The sequence below is a fragment of the Moschus berezovskii genome, chromosome 27, assembly GCF_049115385.1.
Source record: "Moschus berezovskii isolate FMDL1 chromosome 27, NW_MosBer_1.0, whole genome shotgun sequence".
Lineage (NCBI taxonomy): Eukaryota > Metazoa > Chordata > Mammalia > Artiodactyla > Moschidae > Moschus > Moschus berezovskii.
Genome location: NC_142486.1, coordinates 3,189,658 through 3,208,945, shown reverse-complemented (window position 1 = coordinate 3,208,945; position 19,288 = coordinate 3,189,658). Strand labels below are relative to the sequence as shown.

General features: G+C 54.7%; 1 protein-coding gene across 1 annotated transcript in view; it reads left to right on the top strand.

The window, feature by feature from the left end:
- The window catches only part of MMD2 (monocyte to macrophage differentiation associated 2), a 70,858-nt gene extending 63,150 nt beyond the window's left edge, over positions 1-7,708 (top strand). Inside the window, exons 5-7 of the mRNA XM_088833077.1 lie at positions 3,975-4,076; positions 4,855-4,924; positions 7,435-7,708. Coding sequence (XP_088689203.1) covers positions 3,975-4,076; positions 4,855-4,924; positions 7,435-7,638 — 376 coding nt within the window. The 3' untranslated portion in view covers positions 7,639-7,708. The remainder of the gene's footprint in view (positions 1-3,974; positions 4,077-4,854; positions 4,925-7,434) is intronic.
- The last annotated feature ends 11,580 nt before the right edge of the window (positions 7,709-19,288 follow it).

Here is a 19,288-nt window from a genome sequence, read left to right as displayed (position 1 = left end):
TTGCTGCCGTCAGCCTGGGGACGTAATCAGAGGCAGCCCTCGCCCAGCTGAGCTTTGTGGGAGGAGGGGACGTGCAAACCAGGATGCTTCTGGTCGTCAGATGCCCAGTGGGCTGGTGTTTGGAGACCCCGAAAAGAACGGTCAGTCCCGGGTGAGGGGCTGCAGTTCGAGTGGGTAGGTGGGGGCCCCTGGGGATGCAGAGAGCAGCGGGAGGGAAGCCAGAAAGGATGGGATGGTGCTTTCCGATGGCCCCAGGTCACCCCCAGGCACCACCTGCAGTTCTCAGGAGTCGGGCGACCTCTGGTTTCTGTTTTGGCTGTTGCCAATTAGAGTAAAAGTAATGCTCAAAATTCTCCAAGCCAGGCTTCAGCAATATGTAAACCGTGAACTCCCAGATGTTCAAGCAGGTTTTAGAAAAGGCAGAGGCACCAGAGATCAAATTGCCAACATCCGCTGGATCATGGAGAAAGCAAGAGAGTTTCAGAAAAACATCTATTTCTGCTTCATTGACTATGCCAAAGCCTTTGACTGTGTGGATCACAATAAACTGTGGAACATTCTGAAAGAGATGGGAATCCCAGACCACCTGACCTGCCTCTTGAGAAACCTGTATGCAGGTCAGGAAGCAACAGTTAGAACTGGACATGGAACAACAGACTGGTTCCAAATAGGAAAAGGTGTACGTCAAGGTTGTATATTGTCACCTTGCTTATTTAACTTATATGCAGAGTACATCATGAGGAACGCTGGGCTGGAAGAAGCACAAGCTGGAATCAAGATTGCCGGGAGAAATATCAATAACCTCAGATATGCAGATGACACTACCCTTATGGCAGAAAGTGAAGAGGAACTCAAAAGCCTCTTGATGAAAGTGAAAGAGGAGAGTGAAAAGGTTGGTTTGAAGCTCAACATTCGGAAAACAAAGATCATGGCATCTGGTCCCATCACTTCATGGGAAATAGATGGAAAAACAGTGGAAACAGTGTCAGACTTTATTTTTTTGGGCTCCAAAATCACTGCAGATGCTGATTGCAGCCATGAAATTAAAAGACGCTTGCTCCTTGGAAGGAAAGTTATGACCAACCTTGATAGTATATTAAAAAGCAGAGACATTACTTTGCCAACCAAGGTCCGTCTAGTCAAGGCAATGGTTTTTCCCGTGGTCACGTATGGATGTGAGAGTTGGACTGTGAAGAAGGCTGATCGCCGAAGAATCGATGCTTTTGAACTGTGGTGTTGGAGAAGACTCTTGAGAGTCCTTTATACTGCAAGGAGATCCAACCAGTCCATTCTAAAGGAGATCAATCCTGGATGTTCATTGGAGGGACTGATGCTAAAGCTGAAACTGCAATACTTTGGCCACCTCATGCGACGAGTTGACTCACTGGAAAAGACTCTGATGCTGGGAAAGGTTGGGGGCGGGAGGAGAAGGGGACGACGGAGAATGAGATGGCTGGATGGCATCACCGACTCTGTGGACATGAGTTTGAGTGTACTCCGGGAGTTGGTGATGGACAGGGAGGCCTGGCGTGCTGTGATTCATGGGGTCGCGGAGAGTCGGACACGACTGAGCGACTGAACTGAACTGAACTGAACTGAATTAGAGTAAAGCTAGGTTTTGTGCTCAGCTGCAGTAACTATCCATGACTTAGATTTCTGGAACCACCCTCTGACTGTCCCCCCGCCTTGGCTGATTCAGTGCCTGGGTTTCTGTTCTTTATCCCTGATGCTGACGGTCTGGGCACTGGCTCTGTGCCCGTCGAGTGCTGGTGTCTGAGGATGTGGCTGTGAAAAGAGACACAGGCCCTCTGTCCTTGTGGGACTTAGCGTCTCCTGGAGGACGTGGACTTTGTCCCGACACCGACACGGAGATCGAACCACCACCGCGGTCCAAGCTGCGAAGGAGGGACGCAGGGGCTGAGGAGGAGAAGTGCCCGGGTTTGTGAGCTGTGTCTGGGGGGAAGGGTCGGCAGAACTTGGCGGTTGACTGGATGTGGGGTTGAGAGAGGATCAGAGGTGATGACAGTGTTCTACCTGGACACCCGGCTGCACGGGGGAAGGGAGACAGGAGACAAGGGTTTGTGCAGTGATTTGTGGGTGTTTTTCTTCACGGTGCTCTGGTTGAAGGGGTGGAGGTGTGAGTGACTCTGGGTCCCGCCATCCCTGCCTCAATCTGAGAAAAACTCTGTGTTTTGGTTTTTATTTTCGTTCTTTAAAAATTTTGATTTATTTGCTTTTGGCTGTGCTGGGTCTTGGCTGCTGCGCAGGCTTTTCTCTAGTTGCGGCGAGCAGCGGCTGCCTCTCCTTGCGGCGGCTCCTCTTGTTGCGGAGCACGGGCTCTAGGGCGCTCAGACTTCAGTGGGTGCGGCTCCCGGGCTCTCGAGCACTGGCTCGGTATTTGTGGCACACGGGCTTAGCTGTTCCGGGACATGTGCTGTCTTCCCAGACCAGGGATTGAACCCGCGTCTTCTGCACTGGCAGGCAGCATCTTTACCGCTGAGCCACCAGGGAAGCCCCTTTATTTTCGTTTTTGATAGATTAAGCTTACATATAAGATTCCAGCATGTCACCTTCACTTAAAGAAAGGGTCTAAAAGGTGGTCGCAAGGCTGTGGCGTTGCTGAAAGAGAACAGTTGTGGCATGAGACCGCACGAGGCCCTGGTCCTGATCAGCCTTTCCGGAGCCGTGGGTCCTGGGATAACTCCCGAAACTGTCCGAGCCTCAGTCTCCTGGCCTTTAAAAGGGAGGCAGCGATGGCACCCCCTCCCCCAGCTGTCGTGAAGAGGGATGGCGGTGACCCGCACACAGACGCCGTTCGTGCGATTAACCAGGCAGGAGGACCATGTCACGAATGATCGAGAAAACCGGCTGGGTCAGCGGCGACACAGAACCTTCCTTTCCCCAGTGCTTCAGGAGACCGTTGATAATCGAGGCATAAATGCTGAGGGGACGGGAGACAAGTCACCGTCTTCTGGAACCAGAGCCCCTTCTGCGGGAATCTAGCGTGTTTCTGTGTAGTCAGGTTGTACAGACAGCGGCACAGGCTGGAGGCCGGAATGCATGCACGCGGGGCTGGAGAGCGGGTGCAGGACCAGCCCCCTGGCCTGGGGCACAGGCCTGCCTTGTCCGGGGCCCCTGGCTCCAAAACCATTTCCTAAGCCAGGGGTCCCCAAGCTCCGAGCTCTAATGCCTGATGACCTGAGGTGGAGCTGATATAATAATAATAATAATAAAATTAAGTGTCTAATGAATGTAATGTGCTTGAATCATCACGAAACCTTCCCCTCCCCAGTCCATGGAAAAATTGTCTTCCACGAAACCCATCCCTGGTCCCTCAAAGGTTGGGGAACCACTGACCTAAGCCAACAGCTGGAGCCAAAGGCTGGGTCCTGCAGGCCCCTGGCCCAGGAGACTCCACCTGAGCAGCGGAGAGAAAAATCCACTTTTCTGGGAGCCTGGGGAAGAGAGTCTCAGGAATGGGGAAGGAAGAAAGAAGTTCCTCCTGCAAAGTCCCATCTACTGCTGAACCCCACGCTGTGCTGGCTGCAGAGGGGAAAATTCACGAGGCCCAGCGCAGCTGTTGCCCAGCAGGCAGGACTTCCCTGGTGGTCCAGTGGGCAGGAGTCCAGCTGCCAATGCAGGGGACGCGGGTTCGATCACTGCTGCAGGCAGATACCGCGGACCGCGGGGCCATTAAGCCCGGGCGCCAGGAAACACCCACTGGCTTGAGAGGCCCTTTTCCCTCATGCTGGGACATGCTCAGCTGTGCTGACTTGGCTCGAATGATGGCGTCCAGTTTCTGCTTCTGTCTCTCCACGTGCCCTCCGTGAGAGGCCGCACCCCAGACGTGGAGCCACAGGGGACAGAGGTTCTGTGGGGTGCGTGTCCCTGGGGGGGCGCTGGCCGTGGACGGTGAGGCCCCAGGCCCGCCCTCATCCCCTCAGGCCCCTGTGCCCTCCCGTCCTGCCTCTCAGGCTGAACCTCCGCGAGCTGGGCCCCTGGGCCTCCCACATGCGATGGCTGGTCTGGATCATGGCCTCGGTCGGCACCATCTACGTCTTCTTCTTTCATGAGCGGTAAGCCGGGGCGGGGTCTCAGGGGGGGCGGGGTGCCTCCCTCAGGGCCTCCTCCATGCCCCTGGCGGGATGAGACCTCAGGATGTCCCCCGAAGCATGTGGGCACAGCCACGCCTGGCGCCCCTGTGTCCAGCATCGGCAGTCACCAGGTCCACAGTCCACAGGGTCAATGTGAGGAGTTTAAAAGAAAAAAAGGTCATTGTTGGTGCTTCGACCCGCTGAACCTGTGTTAGCAAGTGAAAAGGAGAGGGTCTCAGGGCGGCCCACCCCCTCCCATTCTGCTGAGAGACAGGCGGGAAGTGAGGACTTGGGGGAAGAAAACAGAGCCGGAGAAGTGAAAGGCAGCCACAGGCCCCTGGACTGTCCGAGGACAGCAGACAGGTGTCAGGTGGTGCTGCCGCTCGGATGGGTGGAGAGCGATTGCTCAAACCTTGTGGTGAAAGGTGCTGGGATCCAACAGTAATGCCTGCCCTGGGTTGAGCAAGGGAGGAGCCCCCAGGCATGCTATGGCCACCCAGCATTTGCCACCTTCGAATGTCAGTTCACAGGTGTGGAAACCCAGCCTCAGAGAGGGAAAGGGACCTGCCCATAGCCACCTGGCTGTGCCAGCACTTGCTGGATGCAACTGAGTCAAATTCGAGTTCAGGGGTGCTGGGCAGAGGGCAGAGTCCCCTTCTGTTACTCTTCCGGCGGGGGGTGTCCCCTCCCAACCCAAATGAGGGAGGTGATGCTCACGGGGAGGCCGTCCCAAGGCCATGACGCTTTGTCTTCCTGGCAGATACAAGCTTGTGGAGCTGCTCTGCTATGTCGTCATGGGCTTCTTCCCCGCCCTGGTCGTCCTTTCCATGGTAAGTCACCCCCATCCGGTGTGGGCCTTGCATCTGGCTGGAAGGGGCCCAGAGTGGTACTAGAGATGGTGAGGCTGAGCCTTCTGCTCCGGCAGATGCGATCTCAGGCTGGGGGTCCGCGTGACTTGCCCAGCAAGGCAGGAGACGTGCAGGTCACCCTGGGCTCGGCTTCTCGGTTCCAGGGCGTCTCCTCTCTCTGCTTCACCTCAGTGGGTTCATTAGTCCCTCTGGGGTCCAGTTTTTCCTGCCTATTTAGGGATCAGCTAAGAAAACTCAGGGAAAGGGACTAGAAGGGTGCCTGCAACAGAGTAAGTATCTGCTGGCTAAATTAAATCTGTAATAAATGTAACGTAGGTGGCCATGGAGGCAGAGCTGTCTCCAGCTTGTGACAGCCCCCTTAGCATTCCTACTCAACATTTTCCCTGTGAAAACGTGAGTTTGTAGTTGTTCAGTCACTGAGTGACCCCCATGGATTGCAGCAGGCCAGACTTCCCAGTTCTTCACTATCTCCCGGAGTTTGCTCAAACTCCGTTGTCCATTGAGTCGGTAACGTATGTCCATTGAGTCCGTAACGTGAGTTATCTAATGCCTCTTCATGAGAAACAGAAAAGATAAACAACAAACCATTAAGGGTGGTTAACAGCCAAGTCTGTGTGGATCTGCAGACATGACTTGTTTGTTCTTCTTTTACAAAAAAGTGGTATCACACTGTACGAACTGTTCTGCAACACGCTTGTCTCACTCGGCATGATGTCGAGGGCCTGTGGCATAGAGCTGTACCTGCCTTGGGGGATTGTTGTGAAGAGGGCATTGGATAACTCACGTAAGGCCCTTAGGACGGGGCATGGCAAGCAGTCCGTGCTGAGAAGCATCAGCCCCTGGAGGGCTGGGTGCGGGCTCGTACATACCTTCAGTGAAAAGCTCCCCAGCTGTTCCGAAGACCGAGGTGGGTCCCCACGCGGGGAGGTAGATGAATCCCCATGAGACTGCGCTGTGGAAGTGATGTATCAGGATGACAGGCGTGGCCGAGCCCCCTTACCTTAAGTGACCCGTCCCCCTGGGCGCGTACGCGCTTGTGCAGTGCATGCCGTGTCTTGTGTGCGTCCGGACGGGTCTGGAAGGATGCCCTCAGACACGGTTGCTGGTGGTGGCGGTGAGGCCTGTGGGATGGGGCCCGGGAGGCGGCGGTGGGCTCTGACGCCCCATGACAGCCACCCAGGTGCCGCCCGCGCCCGCCTCGGAGGCTGCGAAGGCCGCTCCTTTCTACTGCTTTCGGTTTTTCTCTGAAATGTGTCGCCATGGATCAGTTCAGTTCGGCCGCTCAGTCGTGTCCGACTCTTTGCGACCCCATGGACTGCAGCACGCCAGGCCTCCTTGTCCATCACCAACTCCCGGAGCTTACTCAGACTCCCGTCCATCGAGTTGGTGATGCCGTCCAACCGTCTCATCCTCTGCCGTCCGCCTTCTCCTCCCGCCCCCAATCTTTCCCAGCATCAGGGTCTTTTGCAGTGAGTCAGTTCTTTCCATCAGGTGGCCAAAGGATTGGAGCTTCAGCATCAGCCCTTCCAGTGAGTATTCAGGACTGATCTCCTTTAGTTAGGATGGACTGGTTGGATCTCCTTGCAGTCCAGGGGACTCTCAAGAGTCTTCCCCAGCACCACAGTTCAAAAGCATCAGTTCTTTAGCGCTCAGCTTTCGTTATAGTCCAACTCTCACATCCATCCCATGGACGCACCCTGCTTTTTAAGAACTGTGATAAAATACACGTACAGTTTACGGTTTTAGCGTCTTCAAGGGCGTGAAGATCATTCATCTCGTGCAGCCATCACCACCGTCCATCCACAGGACTGCCTCGCCTTCCCACACCCTGTCCCGTTAAACCTCACGCCCTACCTGCTCCCTGCAACCCAGCCCCTGGTAGCCAGACGGCCATTGTGCTTTCCAGCTGTGAATTTGACTCGTTCCGGTTATCAAAGCCTACGGTCGCTGTCCTTCTGTGTCTGGTTTATTTCGCTTTGCACAGCGTCCTTGAGGTTTCCTCCGTGTTGTATCCCGTGTCAGGGTCTCCTGCTTTTTTAATGCTGCGTAATACTCCATGGTGTAAACTAGCACGGATACCGTTTTGCGTATCCATTCTCCTCCTGGCGGACGCTTGGGTTGCCTCCCTGCTTTCGGCTGCTGTAAATGATGTTGCAGCGAACTTGGCAGTACAAGTATCTATGTGTGTCTCTGCTTTCCCTTCTTTGATGTATTGCTTTTTAGGAAAGATAAAAAGCCATGAGATATCCTTTGAGGTTTTGACAGAAATGCGTTACACACGAGAATGAGTCGGTGGGGCGGGGTGGGGTGGAGAATTGACGACAGCGGTGTGTTGAGATGCCCCTCCTGGGGCTCTGGGCAGCCCTGCCATCCACGTGTCTTCTTGTCCAGGGTGCTGGTGGGGTGGCTGGGTGGTTTTGGTCTCGCTGGCCGCTCATCTGACCTGTGCTCACCCTTGTCCTTGCCGACAGCCCAACACCGAGGGCATCTGGGAGCTGGTGACCGGAGGGGTCTTCTACTGCTTGGGCATGGTGTTCTTCAAGAGTGACGGGAGGATCCCTTTTGCCCATGCCATCTGGCATCTCTTTGTGGCATTCGGTGCTGGCACTCACTACTATGCCATCTGGAGGTACTTGTATCTGCCCAGCACCCTGCAGGCCAAGGTGTCCAAGTGAGGCGGCCCAGCCTGCGTGGGGACACGTAGGCCTTTGCAGCAGAGCATCACGGGGAGTGTTCCTGCAAACCTGAGCCCAGGGCACAGCGTCCAGGCCTGTCTGCCCTCCCATGGGTAGAGCTTTCTTTCAGTGGGTCCAAGATCACTTCTGCTGATAAGCCAGACCATCCCTTGAGTTCTAGGTGAGAAAGAAGGCATTTAGTCATTTTCACAGAGGAGAAATTAACCCTGTAGCGCGTTTCTATTCTAGACTGATGTTTCCTAAAGCAACCAACATTCACATCGTCAGGAAAGGGGGCAGACATGGTCCTGGCCAGTCGAGGGATGACGGGCCTCATGCGTGCTTCCCAAGGCCCTGAGAAGTCTATCGGGGAGTCTGGTGTTACTGGTACCCCGGGTGGCCTGGGCCTCCTTCTCTGCTACCAAAGTCCTGGCTGGGGAATTATCCCCTGCTCAGGGGGGAAAGTCCCCCACCTTGTAGATCAGGGATGGTGAGAATCCGTGACCGTGGCAGTCATCCCCAGTCAGCGGCTGTGCAGTGCGGTTTCAGAATTCTTTCCACGACTTCTCTGGGAAGTCACTGCCAATCGAGTCGGCACTCGTGAGGGCCTCCCTCTTTGCCTTGCCTGCCCCGTGCGCTCTGCAGTGGGGTCGTGGCCAGACCACTTCAGCGCCTCCATGTTGAGGAGCCGGCTTGGTTCCCTGGCGGGGGCAGTTGGGGGCCATGGGTGGGGAGACTGAGGCGCATGCAGAGCAGCCTGCCATCCTGCTGTGCTGCAGCGGGCTCTCAGCACAGAGCACGAGCGGCGGGGGGATGCGTCTCCTGTCCCTTGGCCATTTCTTCTCTTGCCGACAAACCCAGAGACACTACAAGAGCCATTCACTGGGGTGTGGGGTGTGTGCAGGGGCAAGCAGACCCCAGGAACTCAGTTTGCTCGCTCCAGATTTTGGGTTTGTGATTCAGATTCTCAGTGGGTGCCGATCAGCCACCCTTGGAGGCTCCTCGGATGAGCCCTTGAAGGAAGGCCTTGGGTCGTTTGATGAGGATCTGGGCAGAGTGTCCGGGACACCCCCAACCTCCGAAACCCACAGCAGTCCAAAGACCAGGAGGCTTCCAGGGGTGTGTCCTCAGCCCTCTCGCGGGGCTGGGCCAGTGCTCGGGACTGGCACACGGGCATCTGCTGGGGAGGGAGCCAGGCTGCCTGCAGGGTCTGACCTGGCATCTCAGGCTGCATCAGGATCTGCGTCTCGTTAGGCAGACTTCACTCTGAGACTCCCAGCCAGGGTCAAGTGGACAGAGACTACCTGCCCACTTATGCCTTACGCCGAGGTCTTACACACTCCAGGGTGTTTCAGGGCTCTCTCATCTGGAACCCCACGTTCGAGACGATGTTAAGTCCTCTGACACATCTTCAGGCGGGCCGGTTTCTGAGCTTGGGGATTTTTGTCCTCTTGCCTGTGTGTGTGTGTATGTGTTTGTGCAAACCTGCCCTGTGAGCCCACCAAGGATTTCCTGTCAGTTGGGGGTCAGGGTTGGAGATGGGGGGAGGGCAGGCTCGCCCTGGTTGAGGGCAGGGACCCTGTGACCCGACCTCTGCTGGGGTCTGAGGTTGGGGAGGGACCATGTGGGCCCTGGGATGCTGTTTAGGAAAACTCCCGAAGCATGGCACCATGGCAGGCCGAGACGACAGCCCCGTTGTTGAGCGGTTGATGGGGACCGAAGTCCAGTGCCCAGGCCAGTGCTGAGTGCTCAAGACGCTGACCCGGGACTTCCTGTACTGTCCCTGAGCCCCTGCAGAGCTCCTGTGATGCCTGCGTTTCCTCATGCTCCTTCTCCTGGGTATTGGGCATGACATTTCTCCCTAGACAGCCTGCTCCTTTATCCCCACACCTTTTGAGGTGCCTGTTCCTCTGATGGGGACTCAGTTCACTCCCTCATCCACCCAACTCCTACACATCCTTCAAAGCCCCACTCGGGCATTAGCACAGAAGAACTTCTGGTCTTCCTCTGATTTAGGGGCTCTCCCCACTCTGCTTCCCAACACTCCCCGTGCTCACCTGCCCACCCGTGTTCCTTCATCCCCTGGAACTTGTGCCTGCTGCCCAACACACACACTCCTTGAGGGAGGGAGTGTGTCTTGCTAGACTCGGGACCAATCCCAGCGTCCTTCTACCTCTTTGTGAAGGCTTGGGCCAACTCCCTAACCTCTCTGTGCCTCAGTGTCCTCTGCTGTAAGATGAGTGTGGTAAGGCGACACCTCGCAGGGTTGTTGGGAGACGCAGCAGGAGGCTGAATGTAGAGCACTTCGGCCTGGCACCCTCGTCAGCTCCCTGAGTTGGAAAGCAGTCCCCAGTGATGACAACGAGAGGCGTGGCAGAGCCTGTGCCGCCTGGAGGGATGAATCCCCAGTGGTGGAGCGTCTGACTGCGGACAGGCTGGTGACACTGGAAGGTGTTCTGTGTGGCCTGGACCACACTGCCTCCATCCCCCAACTCCAGCTCAGGACTTGCTTCCCATCAACTTCCTTCCCCAGCATCACTGTGAGAGTGAATTTCCCAGGATGCCATTTAACCCAAGACCCTGGCATTCCTTCACATAGATGACAAACATTGCAGGCAAGGAAAAGACATTCCTTAGTCCCTCCTTCAGAGAAGGCAATGGCAAGCCACTCCAGTACTCTTGCCTAGAAAATCCCATGGATGGAGGAGCCTGGTAGGCTGCAGTCCGTGGGGTCGCTAAGGGTTGGACACGACTGAGTGACTTTGCTTTCACTTTTCACTTTCACACATTGGAGAAGGAAATGGCAACCCACTCCAGTGTTCTTGTCTGGAGAATCCCAGGGACGGGGGAGCCTGGTGGGCTTCCGTCTGTGGGGTCACACAGAGTCGGATACAACTGAAGTGACTTAGCAGCAGCAGCAGCAGCAGCAGTCCCTCCTTAGGTAAGACTCCGTCCCGGTAGCATCCTAGGCTCTGCCCCGGGGGTGAGGGGCAGGGTGGTCAGGACACTGGAAATTCAGATGCCCGCCAATTCCCTCGTCCTGTCCTCCTTTGAGGCCATCCTGTGCCCGGATGACCCAGCAAGACAGCTATTGTGTCCCAAGGAGGCGGGAGAGGGAGCAGTTGGCAGCAGAGTGGCCTGTTGGACATTCTGGGCACTTCAGCGACCGCTCCTGAGTTAGGTGGGCACTGCCAGGGCAGGGCGAGAGGTGGAGCTGATACGAAGGTTGGGGAGGAAGACAGGAGCCGGCGGGGGGCACTGGGGCTCACATTTCAACAGCGTGCCCCCCGCGGCATCCCGCGCCGGTGGACAGGCCTGCTGTTGACCACCTGCTCAGTTAGTCCACTGGCGATTGTCACGACAAACCCAAGCAGGTGTGCCTCCTGGTGGAGGCCTGGCTGCCGGTTGGCGGGGTTTCCCCGAAAGACCCAGAGCAGAGACACCCAGGGCTGTCCCCTCAGCCCAGGGGAGGGTCTCAGTCATTGTCACAGACCAGAGCTACCTTTCTGTCTGGATTTCCAGTTGCAATTGCACGTGCAGAGGGAGCAGGGCTGAGCAGCCGCCTTGCCATCAGCCTCTGGGTCGGACAGGAAGAACCCTGGGGAAGCACTGGGAGTGGAGGGGGCCCGACAGAGATGGGACTTGTCAGTGGGCTTGGATCTGAAGCCCTAAAGCCACCTTGGCTGTGGGTGGGTGCCCCGCACAGAGGGGTCATTTAGAAGGTTGTAGTCCTGGGGCTTCTGGGGGGTTTTCAACTCTTCCCAGCTCTGTTTTCTGTATTTGCGAAAGCTGAAGGGCTCTGAAGGTTTTCCTGTAACCCTGCTTGAGCCCCTGCAGTTGGACCCAGGCCTCCGTCAGGAACAAGGCGGGGTGGCGCTCAGGCTGCCCACAGTCCCTGCACGTGCGGAGACAGGCAGGGGGAGCTCAGAGGCTGAGCTGGGCCTGGTGACCTGGGCAGAAAGAGACCTGCCAGATGCGCCACCGCAAACTGTGTGATCAGATGCTGAGATGCAGGCTCTGGGGACGGCTCTGTGGGGTGCTGAAGGAGCCCGGGGAAGCCCTGGCAGCCACTTCCACAGAGGCAGAGCGGCTCAGGAGTACCCAAGGTTACAGATGCGGGTGCAGGTGAGGGAAAGAGGCAGATGCTGCCATAGTACCATTATGACAGGGCTCTCCTGGTGGCCCTGGTGGTAAAGAACTCGCCTGCCAGTGCAGGAGATGCAGGTTTGATCCCTGGGTCAGGAAGATCCCCTGAGGAGGAAATGGCAGCCCGCTCCAGCATTCTTGCCCAGAGAATCCCATGGACAGAGGAGCCTGGTGGGCTACAGTCCACGGGGTCGCAAAGAGTCGGACATGACCGAGTGGCTCAACAACAGATTGTGGAAACAGTTTGACTTGGGGAACCCTCTGTAGGGTCTTGGGGGAGCCCAGGGGCCTAGACCCAACATGGGCTCCCATGGAGCCTGGTGGGCTACAGTCCACAGGGTCGCAAAGAGTTGGACATGACCGAGTGGCTCAACAACAGATTGTGGAAACAGTTTGACTTGGGGAGCCCTCTGTGGGGCCTCGGGGGGCCCAGGGGCCTGGACTAAACGCTGTTGAGAACCACGGGTGGATCCTGCGGAGTCCACCTTGTTTTACATCTGGAAACGCTCGGCCAGTGGAATTATCATTCACCAGCGCTTTCTGATTTCAGCTGAACCTGGAGACGGGGGCGGGACAGGGCGGCAGAGGGGAGTGGACGGTGGTTTGGGAGACTGTCTCGGTGTCGAGGGCAGGCCCCGTGATCGTCGATCATTGACAATAACCCCGTGCCTGGCAGAGCGCCCAGCACGTAGCAGGCGCTCAGACACGTGTGCGGAAGGCACAGGGGATGATGAGCTTGGTCTGGCGTGGTCTCCGCCGCCTCCTCCTCCCTGAGGCTGAAGGCTGGGCAAGGAGTTTCGTGTGAGTCTTGGTCCCTTTCATGTTGGGGGCCGGATGGGGCAAGTTCATGACCAGGGACTGCGGGGACACTGCCCTGCCTTTCCTCTCGTGTCTCTGCTCATCAAAGACACCTCGGGGCTGCTGTTTTCCAACTCAGGTTTTTGACGAGCTTTGCCTCTGCCCCGAGTCGGTCTGGAGCCCTGGTACCCCAGGATGAGGGAAACACGGTCTGCACGTGTTGGTGTGGCTCTCTGGAGGGGCCCCGAGATGCCTGTGGGTGGGGGCAGTGTGTGTCCTAGTGACTGGGAGGGGGTGGCTTTCTTTCTTTCTTTTTGGCTGCACCAGAGCTTGTGGGATCTCAGTTCCACAATCAGGGATCAAACCTGGGCCCGTGGCAGTGGGAACCTAGGAATCCCAGGTTGTTGAGGGGTTGTTTTCTTAAAGATGTTTTCATTATAATAATAAATACTTACTATAACATTTTCAGAAAATGCTAGAAAGGTAGAAAATATTTGCCAGCATCTACCTCAGATAACCCCAGTAGCTCAGACCGTAAAGAATCTGCCAGGAATGCGGGAGACCCTGGTTCAATCCCTGGGTCAGAAAGATCCCCTGGAGAAGGAAATGGCGACTCACTCCAGTATGCTTGCCTGGAGAATCCCATGGACAGAGGAGCCTACAGTCCATAGGGCCACAAGGAGTCAGACGTACTGAGAAGCTAACGCACACACACGCCTCGGATAGCCGCTCCTGGTCTTTCCTTTCTGTTCTCCTCACTCGGGTATTGTTTTTTGTTCATTTTGGCTGGGAGACTTACGGGATCTTAGTTCCCTGACCAGGAATTAGACCCAGGCCCTCCTGCAGGGAAAGTGCAGAGTCCTAATGTCTGGACTGCCATGGAAGTCCCTCAATGCGTACTTTTAAATTGTTTCCTTCTCTTGCCACAGACACCTTTACAGCCTACTTTAAAAAAAAAAAAAAAAGACTTTTATTTCTCCTTATTTCAAGCTCTTTGCAAACATTCTTTAAAAAGCCTCCATTAAGTGGACGTACCACGATTTCTTTAATCATTCTTTTAATTCAGGAGACAAACACAGACCGATCTTTCGCCATCAAGTTTCCCCTTGTATGTGGCATGTTTGCTTTCGGCCCCACGCGGACGGTAGGTGGAGTTTGCTTCCTGCTGTGTGGGCTGCCGAAGGTAGGTGGAGTTTGCTTCCTGCTGTGTGGGCTGCCCCATCCTGGCCACCACCATCCCTGTGGACATTGGGCGGATTGTTCCTACAGCTGGCCACCATCCTCATCCCTGGAGTCCGGGCTTCTGGGGACCTCCTGCCTGGGTGCTGCCAGAGAGCTGGATTATCTGGGAGATTTGGAGAAGTCAGCCCGTGAGGCTTGAGGCGTGAGGGGCAGGGGAGCACGTGTCTGTGTGTCCTCCAGGTGGCCTGAGACGGAGGGCAGGAGGAGAAGGGGGCGACAGAGGCTGAGATGGTTGGGCGGCATCACCCAACTCACTCGAGGGCCGTGAGTTTGAGCAGCTCTGGGAGAGAGTGAAGGGCAGGGAAGCCTGGCATGCTGCAGTCCACAGGGTCGCAAAGAGTCAGACACGGCTGAGCGATGGAACAACAGGTGATCTGGTGGCTCCCGAGAGCGAGAGGCTGGCGGGCGTGCCGCTGGGTGAGCACGCTGACCCTGGCTGACGCTCTCAGCTGCTGGTGGGAGGTGGGAAGCCCTTGCTGGTGCGCTTCACACATGCGTGGTGCCATGGAGACCAACTGTCAAGTTTTCAGGAAACTTTGGGAAGTCCTTAAAGCACGGCTAGCATGAATCTGGCCAGAGTGGAATATCTACAATTATGGAAATCGGCAAAGCCCGCACATCAGAGCTTTGCCTTTTGGGGAGCTTGTTTACCAGCGGGCCGCAGCCCGCACCCCGGGCAGGCTTTTCTGTGTTCCATCCCGTCTTCATGATTAGCAGGTGAGGCACACACAGCTGGGGGGCTTCCCAGGTGTCGCAGTGGTAAAGAACCCGCCTGACAATGAGGGAGACATAAGAGACACCAATTCGATCCCTGGGTCGGGAAGATCCCCTGGAGAAGGAAAAGGCAACCTGCTCCAGTATTCTTGCTGGAAGAATCCCATGGACAGAGGAGCCTGGTGGGCTCTAGTCCAGGAGGTCACCAAGAGTGGGACACGACCGAGCATCTGAGCACACACTCACACACACTTACAGATGAGTGCTTATTCTCATCCATGTTTTCATGTCTTTCTCCCCGCAAAGCCTGGCAAGACGAAACAGCTGTTTGTGCGTCTTACTTGGGGAGACTGAGGCTGCTCAGAGAGGCCGAGTGATTTCCCCGGGGCAGCCCAGCGGGCGGAATGCAGGGCGCGGTCCCGGCTGAGGCTCCCTTCCTCCTCCCGAGGGGCCGGGCTGCCTTGCTCCTGAGGGCTGAGCTCTGGGCAGCAGGTGAAGGCGTCTTCTTACTCCTTCTGGGGCCATGTTGCTCCTGATTTGGCTGCTGAATCCCTGAATTCTGTCAGTTTTGCCCGCGCCTCGGCAGGTCTGAGGGTGAGACCTGCTCCCGAGCAGGTCTTGTCTTAAGGAGCGCATGTGTGGCCGACGGCTTTCCCAGCAGCGCCACAGGCAAAGGCAGTGTGCACACACATCCCAGTGGGTCCGGCGTGGAGAAGCGGCTGCTCTCGTCCGCCTGGCCTGCCGGGAGAGGATTTGGGGTCTGCTGGGCCTGGCACAGCCGTGACCGATGCATCCGTCTCAGGTCCATACTGCCCCACCACCTTCTCTGGGCAAACCTGGCCTCACGATGGGCTTTCGAACTGACGTTTACGCTTGTCGTGGTGGTCAGAGGGGAGATGCCCATCCCAGCGGTGGCCTGGCAGCCCGTTTCGGGAGGGTGACCTGTGTTTCCCGAGGTTGGCCCCGTGTGATGGTGAGGAGTCAGGGTGCAGGGTGCAGGGATTAGCTGGTGTTCGTGTTTTCCAAGCCTTCTTAATACCCATCATGAGAAATGCGTTTCACACGGCGACTCCAGTTTTATATGTCCCACCCCGAAACAGGACTTGCTGGTGGGGTACACTGTGACGTCCCCTAACCTACTCCGACCCCCCGGCTCTATCTTATCCTGTGGTATGTTTTTCAAGTTGGAATGATTCTGTGGCTCACAGGTTGGGCCTGCATCCTCAGTTCTGGGAACTGTTCTTGGTGCACTTTCTGAAAAGCCTGGGCCTTGGTGTTAGGGGCTTCGTGCCAGTTGGCCGTGATCGGCAGGGGTCAGCATGGTGCCATGCCTCGGGAGCCTGGGTGTCCTAGGGTCGTATGGGAAGGCTTTGAGGATCTGCTTACTGCTAACCCTGACCCCTTGAGGGAAATAACAGCATCCATCAGACTTTGGGGGTCTCTTGTCCTGGTGATGTTCCCATGTTCAGGGGCCCTTGGAGCTGAGTGGTTGTAGACCAGGAAGCGTTGGGAAGGTGGGAGGGAGAAGGGGAATCCAGAGATTTTGGATCCAGGGTTTTGGAGGAGCAACTTTGCCTCTGTAAACAGTTTGAAATTTCAGGCTCTGACTCTGGGGAATAGCTCGCCTACCAGTCCTGTTTATACTGCCAGGTTTCGCAAGGAACCCGCCCACTTGTGTGCAGGTGTAGACCCTGTGGCTTGTTGAGCCCTTTCTTGGGGGTGGGGTGGGGGTGGAATAGAGAATGGGAGCTCTGACTGTCTTGCCTACTCAGTTTTATGGATCTGTCATGTCTACAATGTTTGGGATTGGCACATTTGTGGCATGACTTTTAAAAACTGTCCTGCTGGTACTGGACCTTTTCTGTGGCTGTGAAACTGTCGTTTTGTATTAACTCGTTATTGGATAAACATTTGTATTCAGAAGAATAATCCTGCTGGCGAATGTGGTCATTTCCAGTGGAGTAGAACTTAATAAAAATTCAAGATGCCTCACGCTTGCCCAGTTGTCTTTTTAAAAATAACATTGGTCAAAAGTTTTTACTTTTTTTTATAAAAGCGTTCATTGTAGGAAACTTGGAATATTTAGAAAAATATAAAGGAAAAAGTGTATATTGCTGTGTAGCAAGTTATCCTGGAATGCAGTCTTAAAACAGCAAATAACCGTCAACCTCTCTTTTGGCTTCTGTTGGTCAGGAATTCAGAATCGGCTTCAGCTGGTGGGGAGAGTCAGCTGAAGGCATATCCAGTCATATGGTGCTTGGCGCTGGCAGCTGGCTGTGGCTCCTCACTGGGGAGCCTGGCCAAATACCCTGCTTTAAAAGGTAGATCGTGGGACTTCCCTGGCAGTCCAGGGTGGGTGCAGGTTTAATCCCTGGTTGGGCAACTAAGATCCCAGATGCTGAGTGGTGTGGCCGAAATATATATATATTTTTAAAGTAGATTTTATTATTATTCAGGGACAGTGACACCAATGGATCAGGAGATGATGCCACTGAAAGACAGTTACTCACAGACCCCAAGGGAAGGGGGTGTGCGCCGCCAGGCAGCGCTACAGTGGGAAGCACCCGGTGGGCCAGAAAGCAGGTGGAGTGGGAGAATGGACCGCAGCCTGCACTGTGATTCCCCTGGGAAGGAAGCGGCGAGGCTCTCTTGGTCTTTTCGTACTTCTTGTCCAGAATTTGCCCCAACTGTGCATGCACACAGTTAGTTTTGGTTCATTAAGATTTTCTTGTATATTGTAGGTCCAAGTGCAAGCATTGCAGCAAAGGGGTCTCGGGTCCCAGGCCTGTCTCGGTACCTCTCCCAAAATGCTCTCAGGCAACAGCAAATCAAGTAAGCAATAAAAAGTTAATCTTCATGGAAATGTCAGACCCAAGCAAGCGTTTAGGCCCAACAGTATGCCCTCTGGAGGCCACAGGTGCTCAAGTCTTGTGTTTATCACGAGGTCCTATTTTTGGCTAATGAAGTTAATCCTGATTCCTATGTGGTCTGAAACATACTCCCAGTTCCAAGAGCGGTAGAACTTCCACAGACTTCACCACATGAGCAGTCTAATAATCACTGGGGTGGAGGATTTCTTAAAACATCCCCCCCAGCTTAAAATCTTTGACAGTTAAATATGATTCAAGTTTCTTTATGACAGACCCAACACTCCAAGATAATTTGATGTGATCTACTTTAATTGTAAGGACTGATGTTTAAGGTGCAACTCCAATACTTTGGCCACCTGATGAGAAGAGCCAACTCATTGGAAAAGACTGATGCCGGGAAAGACTGAGGGCAGAAGGAGAAGGGGGCGACAGAGGCTGAGATGGTTGGATAGCGTCACTGACTCAATGGACATGAGTTTGAGCAAACTCTGGGATGTTAGTGAAGGATAGGGAAGCCTGGCATGCTGCAGTCCATGGGGTTGAAAGAGTCAGACACGATTTAGCAACTGAACAACAACAGAATTTTAGTGTTACTGTTTGTTCCAGTTAAACACTGCCCAGGCTTCATTTCCTATCAACATGCTAATGACTTTTGAAATTTATTATTATTGTTTTAATTAAAAACTTTTATTGAAATATAGTTGCTTTACAGTGTTGTGTTAGTTGCAGTTATATGACAAAGTGATGTAATTTTAAACACACATGCTCAGTCACTCCAGTCGTGTCTGAATCTTCCACCCAGTGGACTATAAACTGCCAGGCTCCTCTTTCCATGGGGATTCTCCAGGCAAGAACACTGGAGTGGGCTGCCATGCCCTCCTCCAGGGGATCTTCCCGACCCAGGGATCAAACCCCTGTCTCTTTTGTTTCCTACATTGGCAGGCAGGCTCTTTACCACTAGCATCACGTGGGAAGCCCATATATATATATATATATATATTTTTTTTTTTTTTTTCTCTTTAACATTCTCTTCTATTATAGGTTACTACAAGCTATTGAGTACAGTTCCCTGTGCTATACAGTGGGTTATGCTAATGACTTTGAGTCGCTATTTCCCAACTAAATAGCTCACCTGAGGTACGGATCCCTGGCACCAAATGTTGGGGTCTACAGCAGAACATATGCACAGACTTCAAACTGAAGAGCAGCAAGTACGTGTCTCTGCGGCCCTGGCTCCCTCCTATTACCCTGTAGTCCTCCTGCTGTCATTCGGGCACGACTCGCTCGGATCCACGGGCTGCGGCACACCAGACTTCCCTGCCCTTCACTCTCTCTCAGAGTTTCCTAAGACTTTATGTCCATTGAGTCGGTGATGCCATCCAACCATCTCATTCTCTGTCACCCCCTTCTCCTGCCCTCAGTCTTTCCCGGCATCAGGATTTTTCCCCAGTGAGTCAGCTCTTCCCATCAGGTGGCCAAAGCATTGGAGGTTTGCAGCTTCAGCATCGGTCCTTCCAGTGAATATTCAGGACTGATTTCCCTTAGGATGGACTGATTGGATCTCCTTGCAGTCCAAGGGACTCTCAAGGGTCTTCTCCAGCACCACAGTTCGAAAGTATCAATTCTTTGGTGCTCAGCCTTCTTTATAGTTCAACTCTCACATCCATACACGACTACTGGAAAAACCATAGCTTTGACTAGGCGGACCTTTGTCAGCAAAGTGACGTCTCTGTTTTTTAATACGCCTAGGTTTAATACGTCTAGGTTTGTCATAGCCTTTCTTCCAGGGAGCGAGCGTCTTTTACTTTCGTAGTCCTGTTACTCCAGACATTACTCTAGTCCTGACACCCCATACTGAGCTCCGCTGGGACCTCGGACCC